We start from the raw sequence: 18,242 nt of genomic DNA on the forward strand, positions 1-18,242 counted from the left end.
TACATTAATTAAAATATTTATTAAATATAATTTCTATAAATAACTGGGCAAAAGCCTAACGTGTTAACGAATGATGACAAAATACAACAGACATTATTACAATGAAAAAGGCAAACGTGTGCAATTTGTATCAAATACATAAATATCATAGGCCTATTCTACAATAGTAATTAAAGTTTTCTTGTAATCTCCTGAGGCATCCTGCTGAAAAATAAAACAGTTAGCTCATATAAATAAATTGATGTGACCAAAGCTATAAAGAAAAAAATGCATAAATGTGAGCAAGGCATCTGTACATAAAAAGATGTGAATTTAGTAACTTCTTTCACCTTGAAAGTGGACTATTATTGAAATAAGAGATAAAGTCCAGTTTAATGTTTGTTAGTTTTTTATTTTGACTTATGGTTAAGTTCTGGTAAGCGCGCACTTGTTCGCATAGGAGGGAATTTATTTATTTGATATTCATTATATATTAATATTTTATGATGATTATTGTCTTTTAATTTGAAAAGTTTATTATAGTCTGCATTAAAATTAGTAATAATCGGTGGTTAGTGCAATGTTTAGGTGCGTACTAACAAAATATTTGACAGATTTCTGACAGTCTTTATATTGTCCAATTATTTAATCGATTTTGCGAATGATGTCAGATCGGGGATCGCATTTGGCCCTATCTGTAATGCGTTCTACTATATACCTGTGTTGTTTGTTTGCCAGTGAATCAGTTTTATTTACTTATATATACACTTTAGATTAAGGCAGATCTACTTGATGTACTTGTTCGTATACGACGGATTGCATTTTTAAAGGTACACCTTTTAAAACGTATGCATATTTACCTTTGATATTTGTTTGGCATTAGTAATATTTTTGCCATAGTATCCTTTAATTTAAAACAATTCAGAAAGGCATGCTATTTCAAGCATAATTGGGCATCACAAATTATCAGTTGGATTCACTTTGCAACTTTGCAGTTGACCTAAGAGTAAGAGTAGCTTCAACAGTTTGAGTGGATTGGTACACAAGATAGGAAGAAAAATTTAACATGTTTTTTTAATCCAATTATAATGAAAATTGGATGTATTGGAAATCTATTGGTTTTGTTCGTTGGTCTTATGAACAATCAACACCCTGTCGTTGGTGGGTTGAATAGGGAGTACGGTACTATAATCTACTAAACCAAATAAAGTCATAAAAGCAGTCATCTAGATCGTAAATTGTCTAGCAGCGCCATCTGTCGTAGTTAACTACAGACTAAAATCATACAGATTTTCTGAATATGTAGTATGGCAAAACACTTTCAATACTGACAGGCTATCAGAACATTGACAAAGAGGAAATATGTTATAGAAAATGATGAAGAATATTTTTTTATATTTAAATGTTTATTACAATGAAGAATTAAAGTAATTAAGTGATTCTCCTAATACATATACAATAGCAAGGTTGAAATTTTTCTAAAACGTTTGGAGGCTTTACTTTGGTTAATAATTTAGTTTAGTATAAATAAGTCACTTAGTTTTGTTGTCTGAGCATTAAGCTACAAAAAGCGATAATGTGATAAATAAATGGTAGCTGTGCATGATATTAACTTAACAATTTTATGTATAACTTACTTCAATTCTCTCTGCCAAAGTTTTTCCATATTTTCCGTTATATACTTCTTTTATTTCACCCAAATCAATTTCTGATCTTCCTACAATAATTCTTATTAATGTTCGATCATCTGTACCAATTCCTGCCATCGAATCATGCAATCTGTAACAGAATATAGGCTAAATACGATTTTAGTTCAGCATTTTTAATATTACCTGGTAGCAAGGAAATCGATGGGATCGCGGACACAGTGAATTAACTGTAACATAGAATCTCTAATATTTCCAGAAAATTCATTTTCGACAGCGTTTTCAATTGAATGTCCTGTTATTTCTTCATATTCATGAAATACTCTTCTCAGTTGTGGTCTATTTCTTTGGCAGAGAACCTATAATATGATTATAAAAATAGTGGTCTTAATAGTCAAACAATTAGTCTTTTTCTTACCATATTGAATACACTTTCATCTGTACCAGCAAAAAGCAACTCGCCTGCTTGTAAAAGAGCCTGAGCGTCCTTTCGAGCTGCTTCTTCATCTACCTCATCCGACTCATCTCTGTTACCCTAAAAAATTTCATAAAATTTTCAAATAGAGTATACTGCTAAAATTTTATACAAACAAAATAGTTAAATTGGATTTCTTGCGTAACAATGTTCTAAAACTATATTTACACTTGTTAAATATGTTATATATCACCTTATTCAGAAAGTGTTTTGAGAAATAGGAATTGCTAATTTTTTCTATTATCGAATTTTGTAATTAGTAACTACTTACATTGGCTAAAGAAACTAATAGCCGTTTGAGATGTCCTGTTGTATCTCCTTTAATATCAACTTCTAGAGATGTTTGATAAACTGAAATAATTCCCTATTTTAATAATTATTCATATTATATTAATAGAACTTTAAAGTCTACAAGAATTTGTTAATTTACTTATCGGCTTTTGCGTTTATTTTTTCAAAAAATAATTTTCTAAAACTGATTAAAAAAAAACGTTTTCATTAGATGTTTGTTGGGTATTCTAAGTTGCCTAATTTATTAATTTAAGTACTTACGTCCTTCATAAGCATTAGCAATGCCTACAACTGATTCGTTGTCATGGATGCCTAAAATTTCTACTATTGTAGCTTCATCTGTACCAAGTCCACTGATGGCGTGATGTAATTGTTTTGCTTGGTATTCAATAGGATCCGTCATGAGAGCTATCATAACATCTTCGAAGTTTCCTCTTAATTCAGATTTTAATTCCTTAATGAGATCCTACAAACATTTTCAATTCAACGATCTTACTATATTTCGGTATCATTTAAATATTAATATGTGACTTAATTTAAGTATTTGTTTATTAATATAAATGAACGGCAAAATAATGTGATTCAACAAACATTGATGGCTAATCGAGTTAAATATTGGAATATAATTAATTTTAAAATTTGCAGCTATTGGATATTTTTCTAATAAAGATAATTAAAATGTCTTGCAGTATTCTGGCAACGCTGTATTTGCGGTTAAATGTTGAAATTTCAGGATATTTACACTTCCCAACATAGCTACTGAATAAAAACATTAAACCAAAACCTTTACTTACTGTTTTATAAAATTTGATTTTAATTTTGATACACCAACAAAAGTAAAACTAAATAGGGAAACTGATTTCAAAGTGAAAGTTGGAAAGCCTACTTAATGATGGAATGAATGACTCATATTTTATTTATAGCTAAATGCGAGTGGTAAAACAAAATTACGTTAAAATAATTTATAATATGGATTATGCTTCATCACGTAGTGTTGTAATGTTTTGTACAATAAATACACCTTGACATAAAGTAATTGTATTATAGTTTGTTTAGGACAAAATATGAATAAGAAATCAATAACAAAACAATTTATAACTTGCGTATTACAATTGTCAGGTTCAATATCATGCTACATGTTGTTTCTGTTGCTGTCTTTTAATACTTTTAAGAAGAATTGATTTATACCATGAAAATGTACAGCAAACATAATATAATTACTGTGCCGATCAATTTGAAACGATTATAACCCATTTTTATTCTTAGTAAAACATGAAGCATATCGCGTTATATTTAATACTGCCGCATGGTTCTGAACAAATATTTTTCACTTTTATGATGCTTTGGTAATTTACTGTGGTAATAAAGTTAAAAATTGAATATATGGCGCCATAATTAAATTATTATATATTATAACAAAAAGATAAGATTAACAGTAAATAGAGATATAAATAAGAAATATTCGCGTTTAGAAGTAATGTATTAAAGTGCATCCTCATTTAATGATAAGTTAAATGTATTAGTGATTATGCTTCCACGGCGATATCAAATATCATTTCTATACATATAAATATATTATATTATTACGTTTAATTATATTATAAATTATTTTTATGTAAATTATAATATTATTAAATTATTTTGTAAGTTTTATAAGCAAAAGAGCGCAGTCGTAAACATTACTGCCATTGTTGTCTTGTGCGACAAGCCCAACAGTGTCATTGTCCTAATTTAAAAAGTTAAAAATATACTGGCATTTTATTATATAAACAAAACTAAATATCAACAAATATGTAAATTGATTTTCCTTAATCACATTCCTAGAATCGCCTGCATTTTACGAATCAAGGCTAGAATGATTCATAGTTTACGATGGCATTTTTAAATTAATCATAATTCATTGTAATTTTCAAGTAGAATTTCTAGTAGAAAATGTATAATTAACGATTGCTTTACCTTTCCGTACATTGTTTTGAATGTAGATGCAATTTTTCGCCTTTGTTCATTGCTACGCTTCGCAAGAATTTCAATGACAGTGTCCTCGTCAGTTCCAAAGCCCTTGAAAGCTTCTTTTAATGCTCTCGCGTCTGATTCTTCGTCAAAGTCATCAGCGGGAAAGACGGTAGGCTGAAATAGGATAATTAGGAAGTTATTAAAATTATATAATTAAATCTTAAAAATGCATTAACAATAGCTAATATACTTACAGATTTCCCCATTATTGGAGTATGTTATTGTTTCCTATAAATTATCGTAACACACTACGACACGACGACAACTCTACGGACCAGACAACTCCAAACTAGACGTTAAAATTCTCTACAACACCAATTATTTTTCTCGTCTGCCGGTGCGATGATCATGCGCGTCATGACTCGTATTAGTAAGGTAGGAGACTATCGAAATACAGTATTGTCGATATATAAATATCTGTTTCATTTTACATTTCGGTATGTGATATATCAGAGCTTATATGGATTCTGTCATACAAAGTATGTTATTTTTCATATTCTGAAACGGTTGGAGGGATAATATATTAAAACATCCCAATTCATTTTAACTTTTTTAAAATATTTTATTCAATGTTCTCACAACAGTCACAAATCACAATTTTACAATAGTTAATACAACTCTTTCAGTAATAGATACTCTCCCTTTGGTAACAAAAGTTATTCTAAAAAATTTCTACTGTATTCTATTATAAAATTTTTAGTCATATAGATAATGCTAACCAATTGTTAGTATAACGGGTTTAAAGATTAGTTATAAACTGACGTATATTTAAAATTGGCTGCATTATCTAGTATGAGGCGAGAAGATTCATAATTCATTTTTAAAAAAGAGTCTAATGTTTCTTTATTGTCAGTCCACCTGACGACCTACTTATTAACAAATAGCTAAAATAATTATTGTTAACTTCTATGTACAAATAATGTTCGTTTTTATTTAGTTTAATGGAAATTTTGATTTTCTATATTTAAACTTGAATGATTTAATGTTGATAATTCAGAAGCCCTATATTTAACATGTAAAACTTTTGTTTTTGTTTATAGTTTTAACTTCTAGTCACATAAAACATAACTTTATATAATTTTATATTAATAGTTATGTTGAAATACTGAAATATTAGTGGTGGTATTTTAATCGTGTAAATAAATCTTTAATTAATGTTAAAAATGAATGTTTAATATGCTTATTATCTTAGCCTAACAAAGTTTGTACATGTCAAATGTTAAAGAAAAAATTTGGTTACATATTTTTCGATAGGGCAGTAATTCTATTGCAGTTCTTATATTATAGAAGTGATATGCATAATATATCCCACCATCTTTAACAAAATCGCCTTCAGACATTTAATGCTTCACTTAAATATCACATAGTTAGAAAATAGGATGATGTAACTTCTAAATATATGTCCAATCGTATTAGTTCAATATCTTATATTACTTTTATAAAAAGTATATATATTCAAGCCAAAATCAAAAATTGCTGTATAGCTTAACAAGTGTCTTAGTCATTAATTATTTCAACAAATATAACATTTCAGAGCCCTATTTACAAGAAAAATATTTTGGCCAAAAATTATCAGTATGATTCTCTAAATTTCTTCTAGTTTTGATTAGTTATTCTAGTGAATATATTTACAGATCAACCTGCTTAATCAGTTCTTGTACCGACTGTACAGTACTTGTCTAAGAGAACGCATACATATTTAAATAATAATATTTTACTCTTAATATATTTTTCTTAGATTGATAATAGCATTTTGATTGTTTCTCTTTATATGTATCATTCTATATTATTTTTTTAATAATATTTATCCAAACGAAAAGTGAAAATTAATTATTTAAATATGCATACATTTAGAATTGTCTAAAATCTATCGATTATAACCATTTTAACTAACTAATTTATATTCAAATAGCTGTACATAAATTAGAACAGAACCGATACCGAAATATAATAATTGATCAAAATTAAACTGAACGGGAAGACTTTGTTTATATTAAACATATACAGAATTTAATCTTATTATAGTTACATATTATTATAATTTAAAATTGACTACATTTTTATCTATGAAGCTACTGTTGCTGAGTTTTCATTTCACCCTGCAAATGTTACAATAAAGAAAAATTGTTGCATATCTGTAATTTAGACCTAAATACAAAAGAGTTAAGTTAAACAAGTGTAAATTATATGAACATATAGCATAAGTAATAGTAACAATGGAAATAAGTACACTGTATAATAAGAGCTTGAAGTATTATTGAAATATGAAGATCCCTCAAATCTGATATTATAAATATATTTTAGTCTTGAAAATAAACAAAACAATGTATTTAGTTAAAGGCCCAAAAGAAATTTGTCTCCTATTATACAGTTATTCCTTCTGTTGCTTCAAATAAGGATTACACATTACACATCATCATAATTAAATGGTAAAAATAGCAATATTTTAATTGTTCTATATGTATGTACACTCTAGTAATTAAAACTAATATGCAAAATTGTAATAGTCTTTTGAAGACTTTATTCGAGAAGCACTAGTTCTTTACGAATCACAACACTATAAAATTCGCTTAAATATTTGGTCCTTTACTAATTCAACAGAAGTAACAGAAAATATTATCAATAGACAACCCAAAATACATATGAAATGGTTATGTTCGTTATTTGTTAAAACCCTATTTTAAACTCTTATTTTTTCTAGTAGCTACCAATACAGTTATAATGCTGGATGATGGAAAATTTTGAAACTGTTATTAAAACTTATGGAATATGAGTGGAAGTTCACGATATTGATTTCATTAGTGACTTATTGTAGTTTTGTATGTTGATTTAATAAAGTTAGAGAATGATAACGAAATAAATGATTGAAATAAAATGTTAAAATGTTCAGTAAATTTTATAAAAAGTATAATGTCTATTACTACTTGCTTTTCCATTACCTCTGGACCTCTACTTTTACAAAATGGTATAAAAGAGCGGCAGCAATAAAACTACATAAAATTGATCGAATTTACTTATCATAACGTTATAACTGAAATGATGCAAATGCACTTCAGTTCGTCTAATTCAATTCGAAAATGTTTGTGTTAAAAATAAATATTTTATCGATTCAAAATACTGCTGGAAGAATATCAAAAAATAGAATTTCTTTAACAATTCTGTAGGCTATGTTGGGGAAGTTGAAACGTCACACTGTCGTCACGCGATCGATTTCAACATAGCGTACAGAATTATCGCTTTGTCAGCTACATATGACACCTTTCTCGTCAATGATGGCAGTGTCCGACGACAAGCTTTGAAGACGAGTCTGCAGAATTGATCTTGGCCTTCTACGGCATATCTTCCAAAGTATAAATACCAGACCAATACTGAAACAATTAATAATAAAGTATTTATTTTAACAGCTAAATCATATGTTTAGGAAACATTCATATTACTAGGTGTTTACATGATCAGTTTTTTACTTTAAAAAGCCAAAATTCTTCCAAATTTCTGGCAACATGGCGATATCGTGTCGAAAAAGCGATGTTAGTTTGACAGCGATGGATTTTCGCACTTCTTCAGGATTCTTCTGCATCGATCTGAACCAGTGGAAATCAGACGGTGTCTGGTGAGTTTACTGATTATCATTCGAGTTGTAAAAATGTATCTTTCATTGTCTTCATGCAAGAGAATGACTTTTGTGTTTATTATTTCTTATTGCTGATATTTTTTGCAATAATATATTCTTTTATTTGTTCAATAGACGTCGGCAGGTATCTGCATTAACAATTTAAATCAGTTTTAGCAACTGGTAATTCATTATACTTTGCTGTTCCCGTCATATGCATAGCAAGTCTTTATGACTTTCTATGATGCCAGGCGCAAAATGAGACGCAGCTTGGTGAGGTGCTCATTTGCATGGAAAGAAATGAAACCGCAATGTTGAAATGGTTCGAAATGGTATTTTCAATCAATTTAACTATGTGTTAGCCATTTTTCGTCATTTTATGAATTGTTAAGCTGTTTGAAAGTTCTTTGAGAGTGTGAGTTATGCTTTTTAGTCTTTTGTTGATACAACAATCTCCTGTTTTAAATTGTTGAAACCAAAATCGACAATTAGGGGTGAAATAGAGTAGCATCGCCATAAGTTTCTAAAAGTAGGCTTCGGCAGTAGGTTTTTGAGGGTCCTGTAGCAACTGCTACAAGCCTTTGGGCTACCACTATTACGTCTACAATAATTTCAAAAGTTAGCGACACTGGTGGATTGGTACAATGCGGTTCCCAGCTATAAAAGCTTTTGTTTGCTCTACCCCTTGTAGCAGTACCACTTCCGTTCTTCCTTAGCCTAACCTAATGTCCTGTCCATCCTCCCGTCGAACACATGTAGTATTTGAGATCGAAATAGACAAGCTTTTTTTCAGCTGGTGTTCTCTGCTTTCGTGCGAATTCCTTTCACAAAAATAGTAGTGAGTGTTCCGACAAGCAATCGCGCCAACATCCACACATTCCGACTGACAAGACGAACATTCCTACAGTTCTATGACTAGTGCCTGTATACATCGAATAAGTCAATAATTCTAAATGGAAAACTGTTATTTTATGTAGTAAAATGCCAATTTTATTAATTTAAGCACCCTTAGGTTGTTAGTATTTATGCTATTAGTTATGACGTTTATCTTTTTTCCACGCTGAAAATCTGTTTGAAAGTTCTTTGAGAATTTGAGCTGTGTAAGATTGTTGAAACCAAAATTGACAATTTGGAGAGGTATAGTGCAGCATCGCCCTACGTTTCTAAAAGTGTTTGATGTGTTTCGGCTGTAGGTTTTTTCAAGTGAAACAACGAAAGTGAATAATGTCGAAACTGCAATTTTGAGCGATCCTGATTACATTGAACAAGTTAATAATTCTAAATGGAAAACTGTTTATTGGCTGGAATGTATTTTAATAATTATTTCGTTGGATTTACATACTATACGCTAATGTAACACCAGGTACATAGCAATAGCATCTGTCATGAATACTCGGTTTGATCTTTTAGTCTGATGCATGGCCGTTCATACTTTAAATGGTGTAGGTTATCGCAGAGGGTTCACTTTTTATTTCTCACGGTGATTTGATGCAAAATCACTTCAATAGTAGATTGTAAATCAATTTACAATTAATAAGCCAGATAGGATTTTCTGACAAATGAATAAGTATTTTCGTAGCAGTTGGACAATTTTCAAATCGTGACAGATGTATTAATTAGGCTTTTTAAAATGTATTCTATATATTTGTTAAGTAATTCAGTTGTACAACGTGGCAAAAGCCTCACTATCATTTTGATTGCCTATAACTTTGCTCAAAGAAAAGATAAGTAAGTTTGGTTTTCATAAAAAGTGTATTTGGTCTTTACATTTTTTTTCATTATGATTGAAAAGTTTTATCAGCTAAATGGTGAAGATGGTCTTTAAGATGTTGAATAGTTTGGCGCTTATTCACATAAACTTTTGATTTTAAAAAACCCCATGAGAAAAAGTCTGTTAAATCCGGAGATCTGGTTGGCCATGCTAAATCGCCACTTCGCGAAATTAGTCTTCGTGGAAAAACGTTATTTAATAATTGAATTGTTGAACGAGCTGTATGTGCTGTGGCCCCATCTTACTGAAATCACATATCGTCTAGTTCTTACTCTTCCATTTCAGACACAAGAAAATTTCGAATCATGTCTTGTTACCGTTAACAGTAATTGCAACACTTTGATCATTTTCAAAAAAATAGGGACCAATGATGTTTCCAGCATGAATCCACTACACCATACAGTTGTTTTTAGTGGATGCAATGATGTTTCATGAATTAATTGAGGATTCTGTGTTCCCAAAAACCGACTGTTCTGTTTATTGACGTGGCCATTAAGAAGGAAAGGGGCTTCATCGCTTATTATCAATTTAGACGAAAAATCTTCTGTTTCACCAGACAGCCTTAGGATTGCATTACTGTACTCAACTCGTTGATCAGGATCTTTCGGTAGCAATTTTTGGACTAACTGAATTTTATACAGAAACATTTTCAAATCAGTTTTCAAAACTCGCCTTAAACTGCGTGCAAACATGTGTAACTGGGAATTATGTCCCCGAATTGATGTTTCAGGAGACTCTGCAACACTATCACGCACCAGTGCCACATTTTCAGCGTTACGAAATATCCGATGTCTTTCAAAACGAGACCTGTCTGCTGTCGTACCGTACTGTCGAAAATTCACATGTAAACGATAAATTGTGGTTTTGTGAGGCATCGGACACACTGGAGGCACTATTTCTGCTCGTTCTTGCCATCCATCCATAATAACATTTGAACGCCTACACAATACAATGGTTAAAGCGAAACTGAGTTAAACGTCACATAACCATGATGGCGCACAATCAAATTGGTAGCGGGTCTCTTGCCCCACCTGTTATTTGTATAAAGAACATGCCCGAACAGTACCACTGTATCAAAATTAATATTACAGATCTGGATAATTAGATTGTCTTCTGAAAACGACTATTGTTAACAAATATTTATTTATTATTTTTCCTTCAATAAAACACTCCATTCTAAATAACTATATAATAAAATCAATTACATTAAAATCAAATTTATGTATTTTATAATAGTTTGTTAGAGGTTTAATTGATATTATTTAGGATCAACATATCACAAATTATATTGGATCGTATTTAATACAATGGAGTCAAGTAACGTTGTTTACAATCACTGCAAAATTGATAGTTTCCGCTAATTATTCGTATTCTATTCACACAAGTTGGTTGTCTTAAAATTGGACCTGTTCCTCTTCACGTTGTATAATAGGCGAATGAAATGCGAATTTTAGATAGATAGGTTTGCCATATTAATTGAGGCGCTGCTAGGTTAGAATTTTAGTTAAATCATGCGGAGATCTTGAACAACAGTAGTCGATTATCGATAGTGTGAAAGCGCTGCAATATTGACAAACCATTTAAAATTAGGGATATTGGTTATGAAGCTGTTAAACGTTTCTAGATTGCGTTTCTAGTTTCTACACTGTTAATTGAATTTCAGTGAGATAATGAAACCTTTATTGAATAAATGTGATTGTAGTATCTAGTAATTTTATTTGTAATCGATAAAATAATAAAATATTTACGGCGATATTTATCTATGCTTTTATAATTTTTGGTATATCTTAGGTGTTTACATGTATTTTGATCACCGGTAAAACCTCACATTACCATTATATTTAATTATTTTGATGTTTCTCTACTCTCTAGTTAGATGTCACTCTGAGGGGCTAAAAAAGTTTTTAGATAATAAAAGACTTTTTGGACAAAAAAACGAGTTAAAATTCTGAAAAAACCCTCAGATAGATGATCATCATGATTAAATACGATGGGAAACATCCAAAGACCTGAGGAGGCATTTGATTGGTTCATTTCGTTTCTATGACCCGTTTGTTTTTATTTTGAGCGCTATTTTCTGAGAGCAAAAGTAAATAATAGCGCTTTTATATATATATATATATATATATATATATATATATATATATATATATGAACTGTTTTTTTGAAAGTTAACCTATTTTACACCTTGTTATGAACAAATGGGCAATGGATGTAAGAATATTAGCCAGATTATAAAGTACAAACCCAAAATGTGTTCAAATAGAATAATGTCAAAAATATGAAGGTAATTGTGACTACACTAAAAGATTTGTATCGTAAAGTTAATCAACATTGGAATAGTGTTAAAATACATTGCATAAAGATGTACTTATAAAAGTAGCATCAATTTTGTTAAGGGGTTAATTTATTTAAAAACATATATTTTGGCTAAGTATCCAAGTGAATATGTAACAAACGACAGTTTCGAGGCAAGGCAATATCTCATGCTATACTTAGCAACTGGGTTTATTGAATTTTATTTAATAATTTTTTTCAGAAATTACATTGTTTTTGATTACATTTCATTGGTCAATGGAATGTTAGGATTGGCACGTGCCGCACCTGCATGGCAAATTTTATCAAAGCGCCAATCAAATGTCTTCACAGCAAAATGTTTCTTTTACAGGTGTCTATAAAAGAGATTTAAGCTGACCAATCAAACTACTTGAATGGTTGATTATAGCCCCATTTAGATATTGGACGTAGCGAAACTTTTCTCCATCGACCCCTATTGAGATTTCTCTTTATTACTCTATAAATCTCATTGATTGTCAGGCAAAAATCCTTTGTCATCCACATGGATATCAAAGCAGAATAGTCATGGTCATGAATTTTTGCTGTGCATATTGTGAAATCAGCAAGATGTCGTTTATTCCGAGCTGCTAAAACTGAATGAAAGAATGACTGAGTGAAAGTGAAAATTAAACGAATTATTGTTACAAAAAAGACCAGCAATAATGAGTCACAGGCGCAAAGTCATCCTCTTGCATGACAACGCCGCAAGAGTTGTGAAGAATATACTGTTGTAGCTGGAAAGTTCTGCCTCATTCAGCATACTCACTGGACATAGCACCTTCTGATTACCACTTGATCAGATCGATGCAGCATGGCCTGAACGTGTGCCAGGAAGTTTCAGTTTATTCACTGTGTCGTCATCAAGTGTATAAAATTATGGAAGATATTTTGATTAACATATATTGCAGCAATTTTTCTCAATAAGAATCATTTTAAACTGAAAAAAAATACACGCAAGCATATATGTCGACTGAAAAACTCCTCGTTTAATATAAATTAATCAATTAATTGTTCCCGCTTTAATCGTTACTTTTACGGATCTTACAAGCGATAAAATAACTTTAATTGAAGTGTTCAAAAAGTGTGAGTAAAAATCTATTATAAATTATTTTACGAAAGAGATGCAGAAATGCTGTTTCAACGACGTATTGATTCAGACCGGGAGCATCTCATTATCATTCTTCTATTATTGACTATTATTGGACATACCTGCATATTACAATAATTAATGATCCAAAAAATAAATATATAGGGGGCAACTGAAGCAAGATGGAGCAATGGGTGATGGCTTCGTCGACACCAGAAGGACAATCTTCTCGTCCGTCACACCATACCGAAGAATTGATGCAAGCATCTAACTCTGGACATCGATACTGGCAATGATCGGGTCTGATCATAAATATGCCTAAACCATTCGGAGGAATGTCTTTTCTGAAAAGAAAATGTTTCTAAATAATTTACTAGTTTTATATTATACATTGTTATAATTTCTACATACTGGTAATAGACAAAATAATAGGAAACTGATATATACAAAATATGTATTTATTAATAAGGCTCTGAGCATTTGCTTCTAAAGTAGCTGCAACTCTTTGTGGTATAGTGTCTGAATAGTTTCCAATGGAATGTTGTCCCATTCTTCTACAATTGTTTCAATGATGTTGGAGATAGAAATCTACTACTCATTCTCTGCTCTAAAACTTACCACAATGGTTCAACTAACATATGTCGGATATAGCGGTCTAGCGATTATGCTGGTTAAGGATGATGCTTGTTGATATTTTGATGCTTATCAAACCAAGACTGAAGTGGTGAAGTGGCTATGTGTATGGGCGCATTATCATTTTGGAATATGGCACTGTTTGGTAACAATATGATAGTCATATTAAGAACTAAATTCTTGAGGATATTCATTCACAGTAATCCAATCAGTAATATGAAAGAGAGCACTAGCTCAATACCACGATATTGCGACCGAAATTATAACAGAATCTCTCCCGTAAGCGATTATTTATCTAACCATGTCATATTCTTCTAATCATCAACTCTCCAAGTTTCATGATCATTGCACCACTTCTTTCGCAGCTTAGCATTAGTTTCCGTTATAAAGGATATAGCAACCACAGCCTTTCTATAAATACTAGCTTTATAGCAATATTATTTAAGTGAGTGTCGAGATCTATTTTCATTTTTGACACGATAGCTTTATGTTGTCACATGATGTTTTACAAGTAAAACGTCTGAAGAAGTAGAAGTTTGAGAGATCACACATTTCACCGATCGCTTGTTTTATGAACTCGTAGCAATACATAAGCATTGTATTATTTACACGGGAAGTGACTCAAATTATTATGATTCTAAGACTTGGGAAAAAATCAGAAGACGTCTCCTCTTATCGTCCTATAAGCCTGTAACCTGTGATCTCTAAACTTTTTGAAAAACTATACATTAAGAGACTCAAAATAATCGCAGAGGAAAGAACTATTAGAAATATTATTCCAGGCCATCAATTTGGCTTCCGTAATAAACACGAAACAACAGAACAAATACATAGATTAGTCAACTATATTAGCAAAAATTTAAACGATAAAAAATATTGCTTTGCTGCATTTCTCGATATATCTCAGGTCTTCGACAAGGTGTGGCACACTGGACTGCATGTTAAATTGAAAAAGCTTTTGCCCCATACGCACTTTCAACGGCTGAAATCATACCTCACAGACAGATATTTTATAGTGAAACAGGGTGACGTCAGGGTGACGGGTCAATGTATTACCTAAACCCAATATATTCGGGTGTTCCACAGGGCAGTGTTCTCAGCCCATTGTTATATTTATTATATATAGTTGACTTACCGACCTCAAGAAATGTTACTGTTGCAACATATGCTGACGATACAATGGTTTTATCATCACACCATGATCGAATATCAGCCACAAGAAACCTCCAACTTCATCTTAACAAAGTCGAATTATTGTTGAAAACGAAAAGTTGAATTATGGTTGAAAACGTGGCGTATGAAAGCAAATCAGACAAAATCTACCCATGTGACATTCACCCTTTGTAGAAGAACTTGTCTCTCAGTAAAATTAAATAATCATGAACTTCCGCAAGCAGACAACGTTAAATATCTGAGAATGCATTTTGATCGACGTTTGACATGGAAAAAACATATAGTGACAAAACGCAAACAGCTTGGGCTTAAACTACACAAAAGGTATTGGTTGATAGAGCGTAAATACAAATTATCATTAGATAACAAGGTTTTGATATATAAGTCAATACTTAAGCTCATTTGGACCTATGGTATTGAACTGTGGGATACAACTAGCAAATCTAACATAGCCATCCTCCAGAGGTTTCAGAATAGAAAGTGTTTCGAGTCATCGTCGATGCCCCATATTACGTCTCCAACAAACTGATTCAGAGCCATATCCCCTTAGAACCCATAACGACTGTGATTCGAAGTGACAATATTATATAATGTTCATATTATTTCGTCTATTCCTGGTATATTTATTATCATTTCTACATAATACCTAATTTTGAAGACTTGCTATGAAATTAGTAAACTTGAAAGTGTATTTTATAGAAAGTAACAATTTTAAATTAGTAGACTGTCTTAATATAAGGTTAAAATACTTTAAAGGAACTTTCAATATAGCAACGTCTTATATTTTTGCTAAAAATATTAATATTTTCTCATAACAAATGATAGGCAGGAATAACTCGAAAGCGTTAATATGTTTTCTTTTATCGAAAATCTACAAGTGTTGGATGCAAAGTGTTGGCATATAAAAAGTTCCATTAATTTTCATTTGTAGCGCTCAAAGGTAAAAGCTTCGCCAGAGATCGCCTCATTTATTGGAAAGTCTTGAAGCTGAACGGAATATAATAGAACCTTTGAGATTCCGGTAATATATTTCGTTATTTTTAAGAGCTTGCTGTAAACAGAGAGCATTGGAAATAAACAAGAATTAAATTAAATAGTTTTGCATGAATATATAACGATTATTATGTTTGGAGAAAATAATTTTAGAATGTTTTTTTATATTATGACAACATTTTTAGCAAAAATAACAAAGAAGATAATAAAAAATCGATGTTAATGTAGAAATACATAACAAAACAAACTGTCATTAATAAATAAATGCACTTAAAAAGTTTCAAACCTTTTAGATAGCTCCAACCACATAACAGGGTAATTTCCAGGTTCCTTTCCATAAAATTCAACAACTATCGTTCGAGATAGTTCCTTGCCCAAGCGGTCAATCTCCACTTTGTCTAGGGACCATTGGCCGATGACATTTTGATTATTTCCTGTAATGAAATATAATACAATAAATTTTGTGTCTTTTAATCGTATTTCAAAATACTTTTAATCTTATATTAAACTATTAGACCTATATATTAATTTTAATGGATTTTTGATATGAAACTTTATTGTGAAATATTGCCGTACAATGTATTTTATTTAAAGTAATGTCCGTCGATAGTCTCTTTTTCCCATCTTTCAGTCAATTTACGGATTCCAACTCGAAAGAACGATGTATCATTTGATGTTATCCAGGAATCGACCCAATTTTGGTACTCTTGTATGAAGTGGGGTGCGGCCCAGGGAAGTTAAGACTCTTACGTTGAAACAAATAGTAATCAGATGGAGCAAGGTCTGGTATGATGTGGTCAACATGTAGTCGAACGCTATCATGTTGAAGAACAACATCGTTGTGTTTTCATGATCCGCACTGATGGTTTGATTAGGTTTTAATAACTCATAGTATGCCACACCAAGCTGATCCCACCAAATGGAGAGCATTTGCTTGGAGCCGTGAATATTAGGCTTTGCCCTTGATGTTGATTCATGACGAAGTGGTCCTCATGATTTTTTCGCTTTCAATTATCGTAATGAGTTCGCTTTTCATCACCGTTAATAATATAATGCAAAAAACCTTTCCTATATTTTTGCTGAAGAAGCATTGCACAGAAACATCTTTTAAGGTATCTTGGCTTCAATTTATACGGTATATAAAATATTTTTAACAAAAAAATTGAACCGACGAAATAAATAAGGAACTCACTAAAATATAAAAAATAATCAAACTTAGATTATTAACACAAAAAAAATGTTTAAAAACAAAATATATACATTCCAAATAGTTATATTAACTTAGATTTGTTTTGATTTTTAATTGGTAATTTAATTTTGTATAGATAGTCACAAAATTATATTATTATTTTTCTGTTGTTTCGGCTCGCCAACGACTTGAAAGTGGTAGTCAGTTGGTAATCCCGTCAGTATTTCCCTTCTCAAGATAGTTGATGAATATTACACGACGCATATCCCAAAATACCGAGGCCATAACCTTTCCAGCCGATTGTAGTGCTTTCGGGCGCTTTGGACGAGGTTTATCAGTTGCTGTCCATTCAGATGACGATGGTTTTTGATTCCGGAGTGAAATGATGTTTGCATGTTTCATGCATTGTTACATATAGACGCAAAAATTCCGGTTGGCCAAACAGTGCTCAGAATCATCACCACGTTTTTGTTTTTGGTCAACAGTTAGCAAAGGCGGCACTCACTTTGAACAGAGGTTTCTCATGGTTCTCATTCCAACACGTTCTTTTCATATCTTGACGATGTTAGCTAACTCACGCAACTTCACTTTTCGATCATTTAAAGCGATTTTGTGGATTTTTTTGATATTTTCTGGTGTTACCGCCTCATTTGGACGCCCAATGCGTTCTGTATCATCGGTGTCTCTACGACCAAGTTTGAAGTTATCAAATCAAAGTTTTATTATTGTTTCTGATGAAGCGGAGTTTTTATTACTTTTCAAGCCATGGCTTCGCTTGAACAGTAAAATTAAAACACGAAATTGTTTTTGATCCATTGTTTTGAAAATAACAAAAGTAGTGTCACTTTTAGCACAGTAACTCACAAAATTATGAGTAGAATATCATGAAATTTTAACAGCTTTCATTTGAAGATTAGTACTAACTTTTTCAATGGAGAATGTAACAAAACGAGCGCCAACTATATGTTAGGCCCGAGACTTTTCTGTCCCTGTTTTAAAACATGAGAAAGGGTTGCAGTAAGAGGTTAATTCTACAATTGTTTTT

The 18,242-nt window shown here is 31.3% G+C and overlaps 2 protein-coding genes across 3 annotated transcripts in view; both read right to left on the reverse strand.

The window, feature by feature from the left end:
• LOC143192057 (annexin B9) lies at positions 1 to 4,759 on the reverse strand. 2 transcript variants are annotated; one of them, XM_076397527.1, is made up of 8 exons: positions 4,599 to 4,759; positions 4,348 to 4,518; positions 2,653 to 2,857; positions 2,372 to 2,451; positions 2,044 to 2,160; positions 1,812 to 1,984; positions 1,617 to 1,758; positions 1 to 201 (listed from the first exon to the last, which is right to left on the reverse strand). In XM_076397527.1, exons 1-8 carry the CDS (start codon positions 4,608 to 4,610, stop codon positions 154 to 156), a joined length of 948 nt encoding a protein of 315 aa, XP_076253642.1. In that variant the 5' UTR covers positions 4,611 to 4,759; the 3' UTR covers positions 1 to 153. The 2 variants fall into 2 exon arrangements, with proteins under 2 accessions (XP_076253642.1, XP_076253641.1); XM_076397526.1 differs by having other exon boundaries at positions 1 to 204.
• Positions 4,760 to 4,941: 182 nt separating this feature from the next.
• Positions 4,942 to 18,242, reverse strand: part of LOC143190834 (uncharacterized) — an 86,274-nt gene continuing 72,973 nt past the window's right edge. Inside the window, exons 13-15 of the mRNA XM_076395400.1 lie at positions 16,295 to 16,442; positions 13,332 to 13,553; positions 4,942 to 7,772 (exon numbers count right to left, since the gene is read on the reverse strand). Of these exons, the coding sequence (XP_076251515.1) occupies positions 7,646 to 7,772; positions 13,332 to 13,553; positions 16,295 to 16,442 (497 nt within the window). The 3' untranslated portion in view covers positions 4,942 to 7,645. The remainder of the gene's footprint in view (positions 7,773 to 13,331; positions 13,554 to 16,294; positions 16,443 to 18,242) is intronic.

This window comes from Rhynchophorus ferrugineus, unplaced genomic scaffold (assembly GCF_030347505.1).
Source record: "Rhynchophorus ferrugineus isolate W39M unplaced genomic scaffold, kcgeb_rfMv2 rfM2, whole genome shotgun sequence".
NCBI lineage: Eukaryota > Metazoa > Arthropoda > Insecta > Coleoptera > Curculionidae > Rhynchophorus > Rhynchophorus ferrugineus.

Coding starts and splice junctions, on each gene's coding strand:
- LOC143192057 (XM_076397526.1), bottom strand. Junction 1,985..2,043: donor ATGAAAGTGTATTCAATATG/GTAAGAAAAAGA, acceptor ATCATATTATAG/GTTCTCTGCCAAAGAAATAG. Junction 1,759..1,811: donor ATCGATTTCCTTGCTACCAG/GTAATATTAAAA, acceptor ATTCTGTTACAG/ATTGCATGATTCGATGGCAG.